The sequence below is a fragment of the Leptonychotes weddellii genome, chromosome 10 (assembly GCF_054177405.1).
Source record: "Leptonychotes weddellii isolate Sample4059 chromosome 10, ASM5417740v2, whole genome shotgun sequence".
NCBI lineage: Eukaryota > Metazoa > Chordata > Mammalia > Carnivora > Phocidae > Leptonychotes > Leptonychotes weddellii.
The window spans coordinates 108861246-108876999 of record NC_138378.1 but is presented as its reverse complement, the minus strand read 5'-3'; the positions used below and the strand labels follow the sequence as shown (position 1 = coordinate 108876999).

The 15754-nt window shown below is 47.0% G+C and overlaps 1 protein-coding gene across 1 annotated transcript in view; it reads right to left on the bottom strand.

Moving 5' to 3' along the window:
- The window catches only part of APOB (apolipoprotein B), a 37975-nt gene extending 24993 nt beyond the window's left edge, over positions 1-12982 (bottom strand). The window contains exons 1-13 of the mRNA XM_081797307.1: positions 12910-12982; positions 12639-12767; positions 11501-11616; positions 10338-10483; positions 7960-8113; positions 6958-7113; positions 5320-5444; positions 4547-4632; positions 2941-3160; positions 1933-2160; positions 1594-1711; positions 1341-1487; positions 462-673 (exon numbers count right to left, since the gene is read on the bottom strand). Of these exons, the coding sequence (XP_081653433.1) occupies positions 462-673; positions 1341-1487; positions 1594-1711; positions 1933-2160; positions 2941-3160; positions 4547-4632; positions 5320-5444; positions 6958-7113; positions 7960-8113; positions 10338-10483; positions 11501-11616; positions 12639-12767; positions 12910-12982 (1910 nt within the window). The remainder of the gene's footprint in view (positions 1-461; positions 674-1340; positions 1488-1593; positions 1712-1932; positions 2161-2940; positions 3161-4546; positions 4633-5319; positions 5445-6957; positions 7114-7959; positions 8114-10337; positions 10484-11500; positions 11617-12638; positions 12768-12909) is intronic.
- Positions 12983-15754: the final 2772 nt, after the last annotated feature.

The window sequence follows — 15754 nt, the reverse complement described above, 5'->3', positions numbered from 1 at the left end:
TTTTTTTAAAGATTTTATTTATTTATTTGAGACAGAGAGAATGAGAGAGAGAGAGCACATGAGAGGGGGGAGGGTCAGAGGGAGAAGCAGGCTCCCTGCAGAGCAGAGAGCCCGATGCGGGACTCGATCCAGGGACTCCAGGATCATGACCTGAGCCGAAGGCAGTCGCTTAACCAACTGAGCCACCCAGGCGCCCAGCTTACACGTCATGTTAAGAATCCATTGTCTCTCTCACCCCAAGGAAATATGGATTGCTGAATGCTACCAAACTATCTGGATTTCATTTGCCCAAGAGCTTGGCTCAGGTCTGCTTCTGCTGCATTTTTGTGTGCATGTTGCCCAGAAGAAAGAACACTCCATAAAGGGCAGGCAGTGGCCTTTAGGAATGGGCGGGGGTGGGGTGGGGTGGTGGATTACTCTTTGCCCTTTGTGGCAGATGGGGGAAAATTACTCTTACTTACTTTTTGATATACAATTCTTCTGAGTTTAAGATGTTGGCAATGTGGGAAGCCACAAAGTTCTTTACTTGTTCATTCTGTTCCCGTGGAAGAAGCTGGATGATTTCATTAATATCTGACTGGGAAGGGTCCCTCATCAGCATGAGATAGGCAGCCAGTCGCTTATCCCCTGAAGAGGCATCATTGAGGAAAACCTGAAGAAGAACTTCCCGGACCTGTAGCCAAAAAAAGAGACTGTTACCACTATCATTTGGTCAGAACACAGAACATGCCTGGCAAACACTGGTGTGGTCTGCTGGTGGTTTACTACATGCAAGTCAAATTTCTTTCTGATAATTTTTCAAATGCTGGTATAGTATCTTCTCACTAGCATCCCTCAGAACAACCAGCTCAAGGAAGGGTTTCAGAAGACTCCTATTAAATGCATGTTACATTCAACTGCATTAACATACTCAAGTTGTGACTTGAGGAAGATCTGCTACTATAAGTGAAAATAAACTTGTTTTAACATAAATTATTTCAATGTGGGAATGAAGGTGGGAAGGGATAGTGAGAGTTTGGGGTGAATAAATAAGGCATTTTCCAAAGCTCTGGAGTCATTTGCACCCAAGACAGGGCCAGGGGGAAATCAAGCATGTTTTCCTGAGATGAGAGTGATGGTTGATCTGGTAGGGGGACAGCATGTAGCTAAAATCTCATATTCGAGGCTAGAGTGGCAGCATGGTCTAATATTTCTTTCTTCTCCACATACTGCTAGGCAGTCAACAGGCTTGTTGAAATGGCAATTAGAAAGCAGTAGAATGATGAGATTTAGAATCTCATTCCAAGTCCTCGTTAATCTGAATGAAGTTTTTACATTCAGACTTCCTCTGTGAACTTCACCTCATCTTTAAGTTCCATTTTCCGCAGTGCCTGGATGGCAGCCTTCTGAATCAGCAGCGATGGCTCTGTACTTTTGATACATTTCAGGATTGAAGACGTAAGTTTTGGGGTTACTGTCTCCATGGTTCTTCCAATATTTCCAATGATCTGCATTGAAAAGAAACAAGGGCAAATCAAGTGCAGAAGGAAAAGTAGGGGGTGTCCAGGAAAATGCTTCTGAAACAATGCATATCATACAAAAGACTGAAAGTACCCTCAGAATCAAGTAGGTGTGATCTTTGTTCCCAGTGCAGTCATCGCGAATCTGTTCCAACAGGTAATCAGCAATATCCAGCAGGTCCTGGGTCACCACAGGGTTTGCCTTATGATAGCTACAGAGTAAGAGTTAGGACTTAGCAAGCATAGCTAAGTTTACTTTAAAATACAAACTTGTGTGTGAAGATTTCTTATTGCAAGTCTTTGCTTTCAAAATGTCTAGTGGAAAAAACAAGAGTATGCAAGAGAGTCTGAAAGTGGAGAGTGGAGTATAATCTTAGTACAGAGATGTGGGGGCTTCCTCAGCTCCTAGGAGGAGAACCAGTGTGAAACTCACTTGTTGACCACGTGACTCAGAGCATATAAAGTGGCCCCGCTCTGCTGCTCCTTTGCTGTGCTGAAGATCTCCTGCAGCCTCTCGGCTGAGGGCTCTGGCATCAGGGCCACCAGGTAAGTCACAGCATCTATCACAAGGGGGTTGGCCTTCTCACTTCTCAGCCACTGGAGGATGTGAGTGTAACACTGGGGCTGTCCACACTGAATCAAGGCTTGTAAGGTGATGGGGCTGAGAAGGAAAGAGCAGAGAAGGTTACACAGATAGCCTTCAGGCAGCTCCAATATCCTTGGCCCATGATGCTCCCTCTGACAGGAGTGCCCTGATTTCTTTTCTGTTCACTCTCCAAATCCAACCATCTTCCAAAATCCAACTCAGATCCCAGGAAGCCTTCGCTACAAGCACTGTCCACTGGAGAAGCACCACGGAGGAAAGTCTGAAGAAGGACCCCAGATTAATCACCAAAAGAGGACTGTTAATCACTGTCCGTCCTTCAGAACATAGACTGTGCCAGGAAAACATTGGCATGGCCTAATTTTGGTCCTTAGTCCCTCCTCTGACCTCCCCAGCACTTAAAGCCAATGCCTTGAAGTATAGAGAAATCACAGTATCACTTTGTTTGCCTAGTTCTCTCTCCACTAGCCCAGGCTTCCAGAGGACACAGACTTCTTTTTCTCTAAAATTTTCCAAGGTACTCATAATAGAATGAGGAATTAGAAGATACATCAAAGTGTGGGAAATATTTCTCTTCCATTTTGACACACAAATACATATCTGCCTTGAATGGAGCGTGTGTGCGTGTGTACGTGTGTGTGTGTGTGTGTGGCCCATGGCACTCTAAGCATGCTAGTTGATATTTCTCTATCCAGCAAACATTAACTGATTGACTAGTGGAATAACTGGATTGATATTTCAATGGCCTCTGAGATTTTCTGCTTGGCCATGGTTTGAAAGTTCAGCCACTTATCATAGGTCATACAAAAGATATAGCTGCAACCATTAAAGAAATACCTGGACACCTCGGTCAGCTTTGGCAAGAGGGATGTGAATGCCTCATTGTTAAGACTTCTCAGCTCAGTAACCAGTTTATTGAAGAGGTTAGCTCTCTGGGCATTTTTCTCAGAGACATGCAATGTTTGCAGCTCCTGGATAGTCTTCACAATGGCCTCAGCCTGCTTTGGAGGTAATGTGGATTTGGTGCTCTCAAAGGCAAGACCCACCTCCTCGGCACCTGGAAGGGTGAAAGTGTCAAAGGGATTCTTGCTTACCTCCACATTTCAACCACCTCTTGGTCTACTGAAAACTGGAAATTAGGGAGGTATCCGCAAAAAAGAAAAGAAAACTATCCTATACTCAACGCCTGTTATGTATCTGGCTCTGTGCTAGGTGTTTGACTTCAGTGTTTTTACTGACTCATCACAGTATCCGTACGGGTTTGCTACTATTCCTCAATTTAAAGACAGGGGAACTGAGACCCAGAGATGAGCAGCTCGCCTTGCCTAAGACCTCTCTGAGTGTAAGAGGCAGAGCTGAAATTGAATCCAGGCTTGTCTGAACTTGATATCAGATAACCTCTTTGCTGGAAGGAACGGGAACTAGTGCTGCTGCTGACATGGCTTTGGCTGAGGCAAGACCATCGATGCTCACCTGTCATTTTTCCCAATGGGATCTATAAGCAGCTCATGGCGGGGGGAGACCCTTCTGTGTCTCCTCCATCACCCTGAACAGGACGGGGCTAATGTGGGAAGTGTGGGGGAATAATGGGGGAAATGTGGTACAATGGAAAGAGTCCTGACTTAAATTAGACCCAAGGTCTGACCATCGATACATCACAAGTCTCTCTAAGTATCATTTCCCCCTCTGTAGAATGGGTATAAAAGCACACATGGCTACCACCTGACATCATAGGTTGCTGAGAACAGTGAGGGAATGCATACGGCAGATTTTTTTTTTTATAAATGTCTTTTTTTTTTTTTTTAGATTTTATTTATTTATTTATTTGACACAGAGAGAGAGACAGCTAGAGAGGGAACACAAGCAGGGGGAGCGAGAGAGGGAGAAGCAGGCTCCTGGCTGAGCAGGGAGCCCGATGCGGGGCTCGATCCCAGGACCCTGGGATCATGACCTGAGCCGAAGGCAGACGCTTAACGACTGAGCCACCCAGGCGCCCCATGGCAGATTTAAATATAAGACAAATGCAGGGTTAGGGTTGGACTAGAGATCGTTAAGGTTTTATCCTGCTCTAAAGACTGATTCCAAAAAAAAAAAAAAAAGACTGATTCCTGACCCCAAAGGCCCTCTCCCACTTGCCCCACCTCGTCCAGGTCCCAGGCCTATTATAGGGTGTATAAGGTTGTCAGATCTACCAAAGGTAGACTTAGGAGGCCAATTTCCCATTTACAAAAACCCAGGTAGCTTGGGGGATACTTCTCCTTTTCCTTTATCCCACTGGCACTTGACATTTTGAAAGGGACATGCTTTCTCACTGGAGCAGCCCATAGCCAGAATGTCAAAGCCCACTTGACTCATCAATCAGCAGACATTTCTTAGCCGTGGTACATGGTGTGTCTTGGGCAGATTTCCCAGCCCTGGCAACTATGTGCATATAAAATCTTACCTTCATCAAAGAAGCGGCTGTTGATCTTAGGTGTGTCTTCAAGTTTCAAAGTCTGTGTAACTTGTGTCATCATCCCATACTTATTCCTGGTAACAAAGGAAGCACATCATGTCATGGATGGCCAGTTCCCTAGAGCGTACTATTCTTTTCATGTTGAATGTTTTTCTCTCTACTTCTACCCAAATCCTGCCTACCTTTCAAACCATTAAATCCAGCCTCCTTGACCTCCTTCCCTGCCAGTGAATAGCCTCCACCTCCTCTTGGTCATGCTAGCTGTCCCTGCATCAGAGGGACATCTGTACTTTATACCTTTCACCAATCTGGAGTGTCCAGAGGGTAGGGACTAACACTGTGCCTTGAAATTCCTGTGTTATCTCCCTCAGCACAATGCCAAGAATAGAGCAATTAATCAGTAAACACTAGTTGATGGATCAAGTTTCAAAATGGATTGGGTATACAAGTCTCTGGTCCCAATCCCAAATCTTCCATAAAGCCTTTTTAACCAGGGCAGCCTGCAATGATCCCTGGGTTTCCTGATCATAACCCTTAAAGTCTGGGTCTCAGATATCTTTGGTTGGTCTCAAATTGTTTTGTATACCTAAGATTTTCCTGCTAAATTGTCTGTTAGCTTGAAATGGAGACAGGGATGGGCTCTGCTTTGTACCTCCTCATAGCCTCCTCCAGGCACAGCCTTGCCTAGAACAGGGCATTGAGAAGCATTCATCTCACATCAACTCCATAAACGATGAATCAGGGTGCAGAAGGTGACCTACTTGGAGGAGAAAGGCAGGAACAGGTGTTGCTCCTTGCAGATGGCTTCTGACACATGCTTCTTCTTTGGGTCCAGAGTGTACAGGCAGGACTGATTACTGCTAATCAGAGCTGACAAGGGGCGGAGCTGTAAATGAGATTGGAAAAAACCATTTTGATCAGTTCCTGGGGCTTGAACCTGATTCTTCTGCCATGGGCATTTACCTTCAAGGAAGATGGGAGATGGGAGTTCTGCACCACTAGATAAACTCAGTTAAAGAAGGTAACTTGGTACTTGACATTTAAACAAAGGGATACAATAACTCAGCATACCCAAAGCTGAGTCAAGCTGTAGACTCTTCTTGTTCCACCCCACTGGACCTCTCATCTTGCACAAAGTGTATATAACCTGGCATTGTACATATACCCACCCACCACACATTAACACTTCACACTGCTTCTTAAGTTTTCTTTGCCTAGAAGCCTGTCCTTATGTCTCTCTTCCACTCTCACGTTCTTTGTATCTTTCAGGTTCATGGTCCACATCCTCCATAAATCTTTGAGCTAGATTGATGGATGCTCACCCACCATTCCGTCTAATCAGATCTACCACCAGCTTTGTCAAATGAACTACATGAGTAGTGCTTTCTCCTTCCTGGTCAGGCCTAGGATTGCTTGTCTGCACTGCTCAGTTTATAACTTTATCAAGTATGCCATTTATTGTCCTTTACTGACATGTGTAGGAACCTTGTTCCTGGATTAGACTGTAGGTACAAAAGAAGGTCCATGGTTCATCTGCCACTGCCTCTGACCCTCAGTGCTGCCCAGAGTAGGGCTAAGCTCATGGCAAGTGCTCAGAAAAGAGACATAAGCCAGTGCCTTGGCCTCTTCTGATTATGACCCTGTGGCCATCAGACATCATATTTTCAGCCTCAAGGACAATGACCAGGAACAATGCCAAGCATGGCAGTGATTGCTCAAGTCCTTCCTGTTTATTGAGATAAGCTGTGATTCACGTACCAGAAGATTACAAGGCATTGGGCAAGCTCTGGTAATATGGTGCCACATGACCCCTGTTGAGGTGCAGGAGAGAAGGCTAATACTAAGGGGCTGACCTAGGCAGGAGGAAGAGAGGCCAGGCATCGATCAGGGTCGTACATAGGATGAAAGGACAGGACATTGGAATCGCTCTTGGTAATGTCACTTCATGGGAGTGAGGGAGAGGAGAGCAGATCACAGGTCTTGGGCCTTCCTCAGAGGTTGGATGCCTGGAGCTGGGGACACCCAGCCCTCTTACAGGAAATAGCAATAGATGGCTTTGCTGCCGTCCATTAATCCCTAGAACCTTTTCAGGGATAGACAGTCATTATTCTCCAGGGATGGTGGAAGGTTTGCTGCCAGTGACAGAAGGACAGCAAGAAGGACAGAGCTCTGGACTGGGGAATCAGGAACCTGATTCTAGTCTTGGCTCAATTAATAACAGGCCATGTGGCCTTGGGCAGTCCTTTCCTGGTCTGGTCCTCAGTTTCCTGCTATAGTCTAGATGAAGATGAGGCTGTGTTGATTCTTCCCTAAAATCCCTACCAGCTCTAACATCCCAGAATTTTAATAACCAAGAGGACAGTGCTCAGTGCAAGGAGCAATGTGGATGTGAAACTTACCATGCCTTTGATCAAAGCAAGTGGGCTAACTCCTGTGCTAATGGGCTTGAAGTGATCACACTTCTCCAGGTTCCTTTCAATGGCTATTCCTGTTGCCACATTTGCCTTCTTTGTTTTAACAGTTAAGTCACTGGAACAGTTTCCATACACAGTATCCTATGGGAGTAGGAGATAGAACAGGTATGTTCAATGTGGGAAAACAGCCTTGGGTGCTTTAGAGGGGCTGGGAAAGGAGCCTGGGAGAAAAGGCAGGAGCAGCTTGGATTGGGAAGGGACTTTCTTCTTCCTAGGCAGAGGGTGGGCATTGCTGGCTGGCCAGAGGTGAAGTGAGAAGGCCAGTGAAGGGTGGTTCTGGACCCTCCTAGGACCCAGCCGACTCTGACTTTGTATTCTGTGCTCTCAGAGGATTTTCTCTATTGCTCATTTACGGCACGTATTCCAGTATGCCCTGTGTTCAGTGTGTCTTGGTTCTCTCCCCCAGATCCCGAGAACTCCCTGAGGAAAGTTCTCTGCAGGACGCGTCTCTGTCTTCTCCAAGTGTAGTATAGTATAAAACTTAGAACACAGTAAGGGCTCAAAAATGTTCACAGGACTCAAATAAATTGAATTCTCTCTCAGGTCGAAACTTGAAATTCTTGAGAGAAGCTGGCAACAGATTCAATTATTTTCTGTGTTTAAAATACACACCAGCTTTACTGTGTTATACCTTGTGGGGACACAAAAAAGCAAACAAAAGAGTAGGGTGGTCAGGACTCCTCAAATACTGCTTTAAAATTAGGCTAACCTGCTCCACCTGCTCCACCTGCTCAGGAGGATCCATCTGTGGGCCCAGGGGACAGGGAGAGCCTTGGGTACCGGCCCTTCCTACCAGTACAGGGCCTCTTGTGTGTAGCTAGCCATGTAGCTAAATCAATAATCCACTTTATATACACAGTGGGACCCGGCTCAAATATGTGAAGATGAGTTCAAAGGGCCACTGTTATCAACCTTCTGAGTTCTCACCAGAAACAACTCTTGTTTATCCGCTTCTGTCTCCAGGGGAACCAGGAGGGCAGAAATGATGCCCCTCTTGATGTTCAGGATATGTTTAGGCTCTTCTTTCTCTGGGTAAAGTAAAACTTGCTTCTCTTCAGGGATGGCCAGCCTGAGCTCGTACCTATTCCAGAGAGAGTGAGGTCACAGAAATGTCCTTTCTCCGCTGAGAGCCTATTGGACGTAAGCTAGGTAGCTTTGCAGCCTCCCTTCTACTCACTGTTTTTTTTTTTTTTTTTATCTCTTTATAAATGTACATTTTCCAAAAAAGTATACAAATATGTGTATGTTTTTGGCTTCTTGTACTTCTTTACTTGTTTTGCTTGCCTCATGCATCCCCACTCTGTTTTCTACCCACACCAGTCTCTGCTGTCATGTTCCTCACAGAACAACCCACTGGGTTTTCCATTTCTATCTCCACGCTCGGGCAATCCCATTTAGAGGTGTGGGGGTGGAGACATTTGCACATAAAGATTTTTTCATTGCTTGTTTTATACAGATGACATTGTATTTTCCACATTTTTTTCTATCTTGCTTTTCTCAATTATACTCCACAGAAGTCCTTTGACTCATTTGGTATAACTCTAACAGATTTTTTTTTTTTAAAGCTATAGAACTTTCTCATTTTATGGTTATATGTAATTGATTCAGACATTTCCCTATTTGATGGGATTCACTTTCTTTCCAGATTTTCCCCCCACATGAACAACACTGAAACAAACACCCTTATGCATATTATCTTCACACATTACTGCTTTTCTCTTCATGGGCTAGAGTCCCAACATTTTGAAATTGCTGTGTCAAAGGCAGTAAGTTTTTGATTATAATAGATATTGACTATTGGCTCTCATTTCCACCAGCAATGCTATAGGTACCCTTCGCCTCAGAAGTCACCAGCAACAGGCGCTTGGCAGTTTTACATTTTTGTAATCTTATGGGCATAATGTGACAAGTATATTGTTGTTACATTAATTACAATTCCTGATTACTAGTGAATTTGAACTTCTTTTCATACATTTGTTGGGTAGTCACTCTTTAATATGGTATGAGACCTTGGGGCACCTGGGTGGCTCAGTTGATTAAGCGACTGCCTTCGGCTCAAGTCATGATCCTGGAGTCCCGGGATCGAGTCCCGCATCGGGCTCCCTGCTCAGCGGGGAGTCTGCTTCTCCCTCTGACCCTCCTCCCTCTCATGCTGTCTCTCATTCTCTCTCAAATTAAAAAAAAAAAAAATATGGTATGAGACCATGTCTGGAGCCCATATCAACTATGGTCTTAGGGACTTCCCTTTGGGGACTTCCTTTTGGAAATTCAGGGCTGTACCTGCTCTAGTTAAGTCAGAAGGAGGAGAAGGAGACCAGGCACATCTCCTACAGATCTACATCCTCGCAGAAAGTTACAGACACTGCAATGTAGGCTTGGAAAGCCTGTGGTAGTCAAGAGCAGGAGTCCCTTTTGTTTGGAGAAAGGTAAAGCCCAAAAAGTAACTAACCAGTCCCTCCTGTCACTGCATCCCTGTCCCTCATACACATTTAGGTCTTGGATAAAATTTTGGCGAGAGACAGAAGCATCAAGGCTGACTCTGCAGAGAAAGGACTGGCTTTCACGTCTAATGTTTAACAAATCGAAAGACGGGCGGGGAGTTTCTGATGCTCCCAGATCAACAAACCTATCGCTGTCTGTATTTGCACACACTTAGGACACTACCAACTGTGATTTGGACTTGAGGCAGGGGCGATGTTCAAAATATTTACAACAAGTGCAATACAGACATGGATCAGTCAGAAGACAGGCCAGCTGCAAACACCAGGATGGCCTGGTCACTATGCGGGCAGAACGCTGGCCCTGGGGAGCGGGGGGAGACTTGGCATTTCCTGCACTCCCTGAGGCTGGGCCTTGCCGCCCCTGTGGAACAGACCCTGTACCACACCAAGTCCTGCTGGACCCTCCCTGAAGACCATGGGCTACCGGTCTTGTTTAATTCTTTAAACAAGAATTCACTTGTTTAAATAAACCATCTCACCTTTATTGTCTCATGGAGTTTTAAAGCATGGAAGTTTTTAGAAACACATTTAAATGATAATTAGGGGCACTTCACTAGGGAAGGGTAAATAATGCTTCCCTCTTTTTGATTTTTGTGACAACTTAGCAATTCCCTGATCCATGGTGAATACAGAATAAAATACTTATCCTCACACACATGCCTCATATAAACGCATGCATTCTTCCCTCCCTGGATACACACACACAGACACACACATGCACACATACGTGCACGCACACACACGTATGTACAACACATCCAGTGAATCCCAGAGCTCAGAAGTTCAGACAGGCCCACGCCTTACTTGGACATGGCAGCAGCAAACTCCTCAGAGTTCTTGGTCTTATGCAGTGAGGGCCTGCCCTTAGGGTTGAAGCCATACCCCTCCTTCAGGGTGCACTGGCTTGTCCTGAGAATGAAGCTGCAGAGTTGGGGGACCTCCAGCTCAACCTGAGAAGAGAATAGCAAGCAGCACGTGAAGACTCTCCATCAAGAACATGAGACCGTTCACAGCCCAGGGCTTACCCTCTAATCAGGACACCAAGGGAAATACTGTTGGGGACCCACTGTCCAGAGGGAATGCAGTCTAAGAACTAGAAGAAGGACAACAGGGGGCAGGAAGAAGGCCATCGTTGGTTTCAATAGCAAATGTTTCTTTAATGTCACCCAAAAAACCAAGCAACCCAACTGTTTGTATCTCTTGGGGCCCATTCAGAGCTTTATGTATTGTTGGACTTTGCAGAGGTCCCTAACAGTCATCTAGCACTGTTCAAGAACTTTCTGCAGTGATTGAAATGTTCTACATTTACCGTGTCTGACGGAGATCTGCTGGCCATGGGCACTTGAAATGTGGCTGGTATGACTAAGAAGTTTAAGATTTACTCAATTTAAACAGCCACGTGTGGCCAATGGCTACCTTATTTGACAACACAGACTACGGGGCCCTAGAAAGAAGAGGTCAGTTTTCCAGCTTGACTACTCTTTCCCACATGGCCCCTAATAGTGGCCCTTAGATCCGTTCCATATGAACACTGACATGAATACAATCATCTCAGCAATGAAGTTTTGAAAACAAACTACATATTTAAATTTTTCTTTTCTTTTTTTTTTTTCTGTTTGTCTTAAGCAAAGATTCTGTTTGGCTCAGAGTATAAAAACTGCACTCCAGAAAGCTTTCCTGAGATGCCCACCTGCCTTGGCTTACCCACTGGGCTTCTTTCATGTTAAATCTACCGTCCTGCAATGCTGATATTCTGGATCATGTATTCCAGTTACACCTTAGAAACTAATGGAATAATAAATCTGGTTGGCAAAATTTTTTTTTGTGGCAGAAAACTCAGCAGAGTGGCTGACTTTCAAACCCAGGGACAGTCCCTCACTTTGTGATTACGGCACTCCTGGCATGAGCTGGGTCTGCAAGGACGGGAGCCCTGGGTCCCTCCAGTGGCTCTTCCTGTCCCCTCATACCTTGCAGTTGATCCTGGTGGCACTTCTTGAATCAGGGGTCTCAGGGACTCCAGTGGAACTCTCAGCCTCATAGTTGTATACGTACTTCCTGAGGTGCTTGAATCGAGTTGCACCTTCTAAAATAGGGAGAAATAGGTCAGCTACATAGGACATAACTCCACCAAGGGTAGTTTATTCTGGGAAGAGAGAGGTAGTGGCAAAGATCACAAAAAAATAGTAATTAAACTCAAATTATTTTTAATTGACTTTGCATTATACTTAATTTCCCTTTACATATTTAACTTCCCCACTATGTTTTATTGAGGACATTGTTTACATTTGCCAGTATTTTTTGAATGTATCATCTAAGGTGCAAGGAGGGGAGTGTTAAACAATGGGGCTCAGAAAGTCTATAGGAAAGACTGGCAAATTAAGAGCTGGCAACATAAAGCAAATACCTCTGATGCTTTTTCAGCTTGAAAATAACACAATCCTGTGGCTCTTTTTTTGGTTCTCTCAAATCCCTGAGGCAAAGTTCATTAAGTATTATGGCTATCTGACTGTCTTAAGAAAAACCCAAGAAGGAATTCTGGAATTTTCCATCGTGCTTAAGAGGCATTTGCCGAACAATGTGAGAAAAAGAGCACAGGTGCAGTGATGCCAGATGGCCACAAGATGGCAGTGCTGCCCCATCAGAGCCCAGCCTCCCGCTCTGAGGCGTACCCCGGGTACCACCGCGAGGTCAGCTCCTTTGACCCCTGGAGGTCAGGTAAATATGAAGGAGTCGGGGGTGGGGGCGTCTGGATTTCTCTACAAAGGTTAAAGTCAGCATTTCCTCACCCTCATGTGCTTCGAATCAATGATTAGCCACTGATAAACAGATAGTGATGGGATATCTCTTTAATGTGTCCATGGGCCGACAGAGCGACAGTGTCAGTCCCCGCCTCCCCCCCTGGCCAATCTCTTGAGACAGAATAGAAACGCAGGTAGAAGGAACTGAGAGCCCTTGGAGGTGGGCAGAGTCTCAAGGAACTGGCTTCTTGGGGCTCAGAGCAGAGCACATCCATCATAGCATCCCAGCATCTTAGTGAGCTGAGGTGCAGAAGGAGGGGCTAGGGGTTGGGGGCGCCCTTCCGCGCCCAGTGGGGAAACGCCTTACTTGGGCAGCTGGGGCTGACATTCTCCAGCACCTCGTCTTCTGTAAGAAAAGGAGACAGACAGCGGTTGCTTTCTCCCGTCTTCCCATGCGGCCCAGGGTCTCCCGGGGAGGGGCACCGCTTGCGCCTTCAGAGGAGAAGCAGGCTCTGGAGAAACCCCTCCCCAGCCTGTGCTGCCCCGCCCCCCACCGTGTCGTGCGTGGACCAGCCACCGCTGGCCCGGGTCCCCGCCCCCCGGACCCCGCGGCCCGCAGGCCGGCCCGCCCCACTCACGCGCCCAGACGCCGACGACCCCCAGCAGCAGCAGCAGCAGCAGCAGCAGCAGCGCGGGCCTCGGAGGGCCCATGCCGACGGGGCGGGCGGCTCCCTTGCTGCGCCTCGTGTGGCCTGGCCGAAGGGCGGGCTGGCTGGCTGGCTCCTCAGGGACCGGCACCCGCAGGCGGCCGCCCCGCACCGACGAGGAGGGAATGCGCGGCCCGCGTCCGCGCCCTATTTATACCAGGCCGCCCGCCCAGGCCGCAGCGTCTGGGCTTAGAGAGCGCGCCCGGTGGATTGCAAAAGGTCCAAAGGGCAGCGGGGCCTGTTTGCTTTTGCACACCTGGCTCCTGTAGCCTCTGAGCTCGAGGCGGGGCTGGCGAGGGGGCTGAGCCCAGACCCAGCCAGGGCCTCGGCGGGCCTCTCCTCAGGCCTGTATAGATTGGGGCCCTGGAGTGAGGGGGGGCGGCTTGGTACCTGGCCCGACCCAGCGGTGCCTTCAGGAGATGACCAGGCGCCTGGACAAAACCCACCCCTGCTCCCCGCTCTGACTTTGTAGCCATTTCCAGAACCAGTCCGTAACAGGGTCTTGGTTGAGACATTTTCTGTTCTGTTCCGTTTTGGTGGACATTGGGGTGGCGGGGTCCCCTAATCTTGATCAGTACCTGTGGCTATGGGTCACCTGTCTGGGATTCAGCCCACCAGGAGGGAGCAGAGGGAAAGAGGAAGGAGGCCTGGTGAGTGACTGGGCGTCCTGAGGGACCTAGTCCCAGTCCCAGCAGGAGTCCAAGTGTCCAAATCTTCAAGAAACCCCAGTGAGGTGCCCCTCCCCATCTTCTTGGGAAATTGGGGAGAGGAGGCTTTTCCCTGCATGCACCAGCTCCTGGGTTTCCTCCAGGGATGGGGAGGCCAGTGAGGAGAAGCCCAGCGGTGGATGGACACAGCCCAGAGCCTCCTCCACAAATCCTTCCCTTCTCCCCACAGGAGACATTTGACAAGGCACGCTCCTCTCCCAGCTGTAGGGAATCCGCACAGCATCGATATTTCAGCTGCCCCAGCCGCGGACCTCGAGTGTGATAGATGGGATGGACCGACATCCGAGACCGGCCTGTCCCCAAGGCACCTCCAGTCTGCTGGGTGACACAGATGCGTAGACAGGAAACTGCTGGTGGGCCCTGAAGGTAGGCTGTCAGGAGCGTTCAAGTGGGTGCGGTGTAAGGGCTGGAGGAGTGCAGGGCAGGGGTGGGGGCAAGGAGCCTGAGCAATGACAAGGGGACAGGGGACTACCAGATCCACAGTTGCCTGTTGCACGGGCCGGTGCTTCCTTGTCACAAGTCGGTGCTTCTGTGTGCAGATGGAATAAACTACCTGTGAAGTGTTTCAGTCTTCTGGTGGTGAGAAGGATGGTTCCAGAAGGGTTCCTTCCGTGCTCTCAGTGGAGACGCACACTACCACGTTTGCTTTGTTCCTGGCACTCATTTCCACATTTCTCCTCATTCGTGTGCGGTCGTCTTTGGCCAGGAACTCCTTGGGCAGCTGAACTCCCTGCCATGATCAGCTGCTTGGCATCCACACTGTATTAGTGTTGTTACTGGGCTGGCCGTACCTGAGCCACTGAACTGTGGAAGGTCTGGGAAAAGTATCCTCTTGCAAACCCCATTTCTCTTAGCATTTTATTAAAACGATTTTATGAATGACTTTCAGTAGGAGGAGCTATGTTCGTATGTCGGGAAACCCATATTCACTTTAAAGAGAATGGTGAAAAATTTAGGTAGGAAGAACCAAACAGAGATGATGAATGAAGTGTCTCTGTACCATTGTCCGTGCCAACAGAGAACGTAATTTTTGTGATTGGGGAATCAAAAATGAATCTGATAACTCGGATGTAGGGAAAACTTGTGGGATGTTTGGATGCTTCTGAGCTGTCACCATCTCTAAAGGAGAAAGCCCAAGACTTGGAAACATACGGGTCAGCTTCTCTGTTTCCCTCATTTCCTCTGGAGAGTCACCTGTCCTGGGCTCCATCCTCTGACGGGGCCCGGACAACAAGCACCACAGAGCAAATGTTGAATCATTGAGTTGACCTGAGTGCGCTCACAGCAGTACTGTGAGGATTAATACATAGACTTTTCTGAAATTACAAATCCACTTAGACCTGCTGTCAAAAGCTATTTGAAAATATATAGCATTATTTCTGACCACAGGTATCACCCCTCATCCCTTTCCTTTGAGTAAAACATTCCTCAGTTCCTGCCCCTCAACAAGTTCTAAGTTTCAAAGGATATTAACTAGTTTCCATAGAGACATCAATAGAATTAAGATTCAGGAAATCTTATGATATAAGCTACTCATTGAACAGAAAACATACTGGTCCAGAGAGGTCAGCTGATGTAAAGGAAACCAGTGTATTAGACTCAGGAAGACCAGAGATTGAGTTCTGGCTTTCTTGGGAAGTTTGTAACCTTGAGCGAGTGACTCTACCCTCCTAAGCCTCTGTGTAGTCATCCCTAAAACAGGATTAAAAATATCTACCTTCCTCCTAGCTATTTTTGTGAGAATTAAATGAAACAATTTTGTAAATAATTGCACTGATAGCATGATACCTGGCCAAAAAAGAAAAAAAGAAAGAAAGAAAGAGAAATAACTTACTTATTATGTGTGTATCAGAGCGGAAGTATCTTTGTAACATACCCATTGAACTAGTTAACCCTGCTGTATACAGAAGCAAAGATTAATGGAACAAAAATAGGAAATCAGGGCTGAGGAAAAGCAGAAGCAGAACAGGGCATCCAGGAGGGCTATGCATAGCTGTCCGTTTGTCTCTCTTTTTTTTTATTATGTTCAGTTAGCCAACATGTAGTAC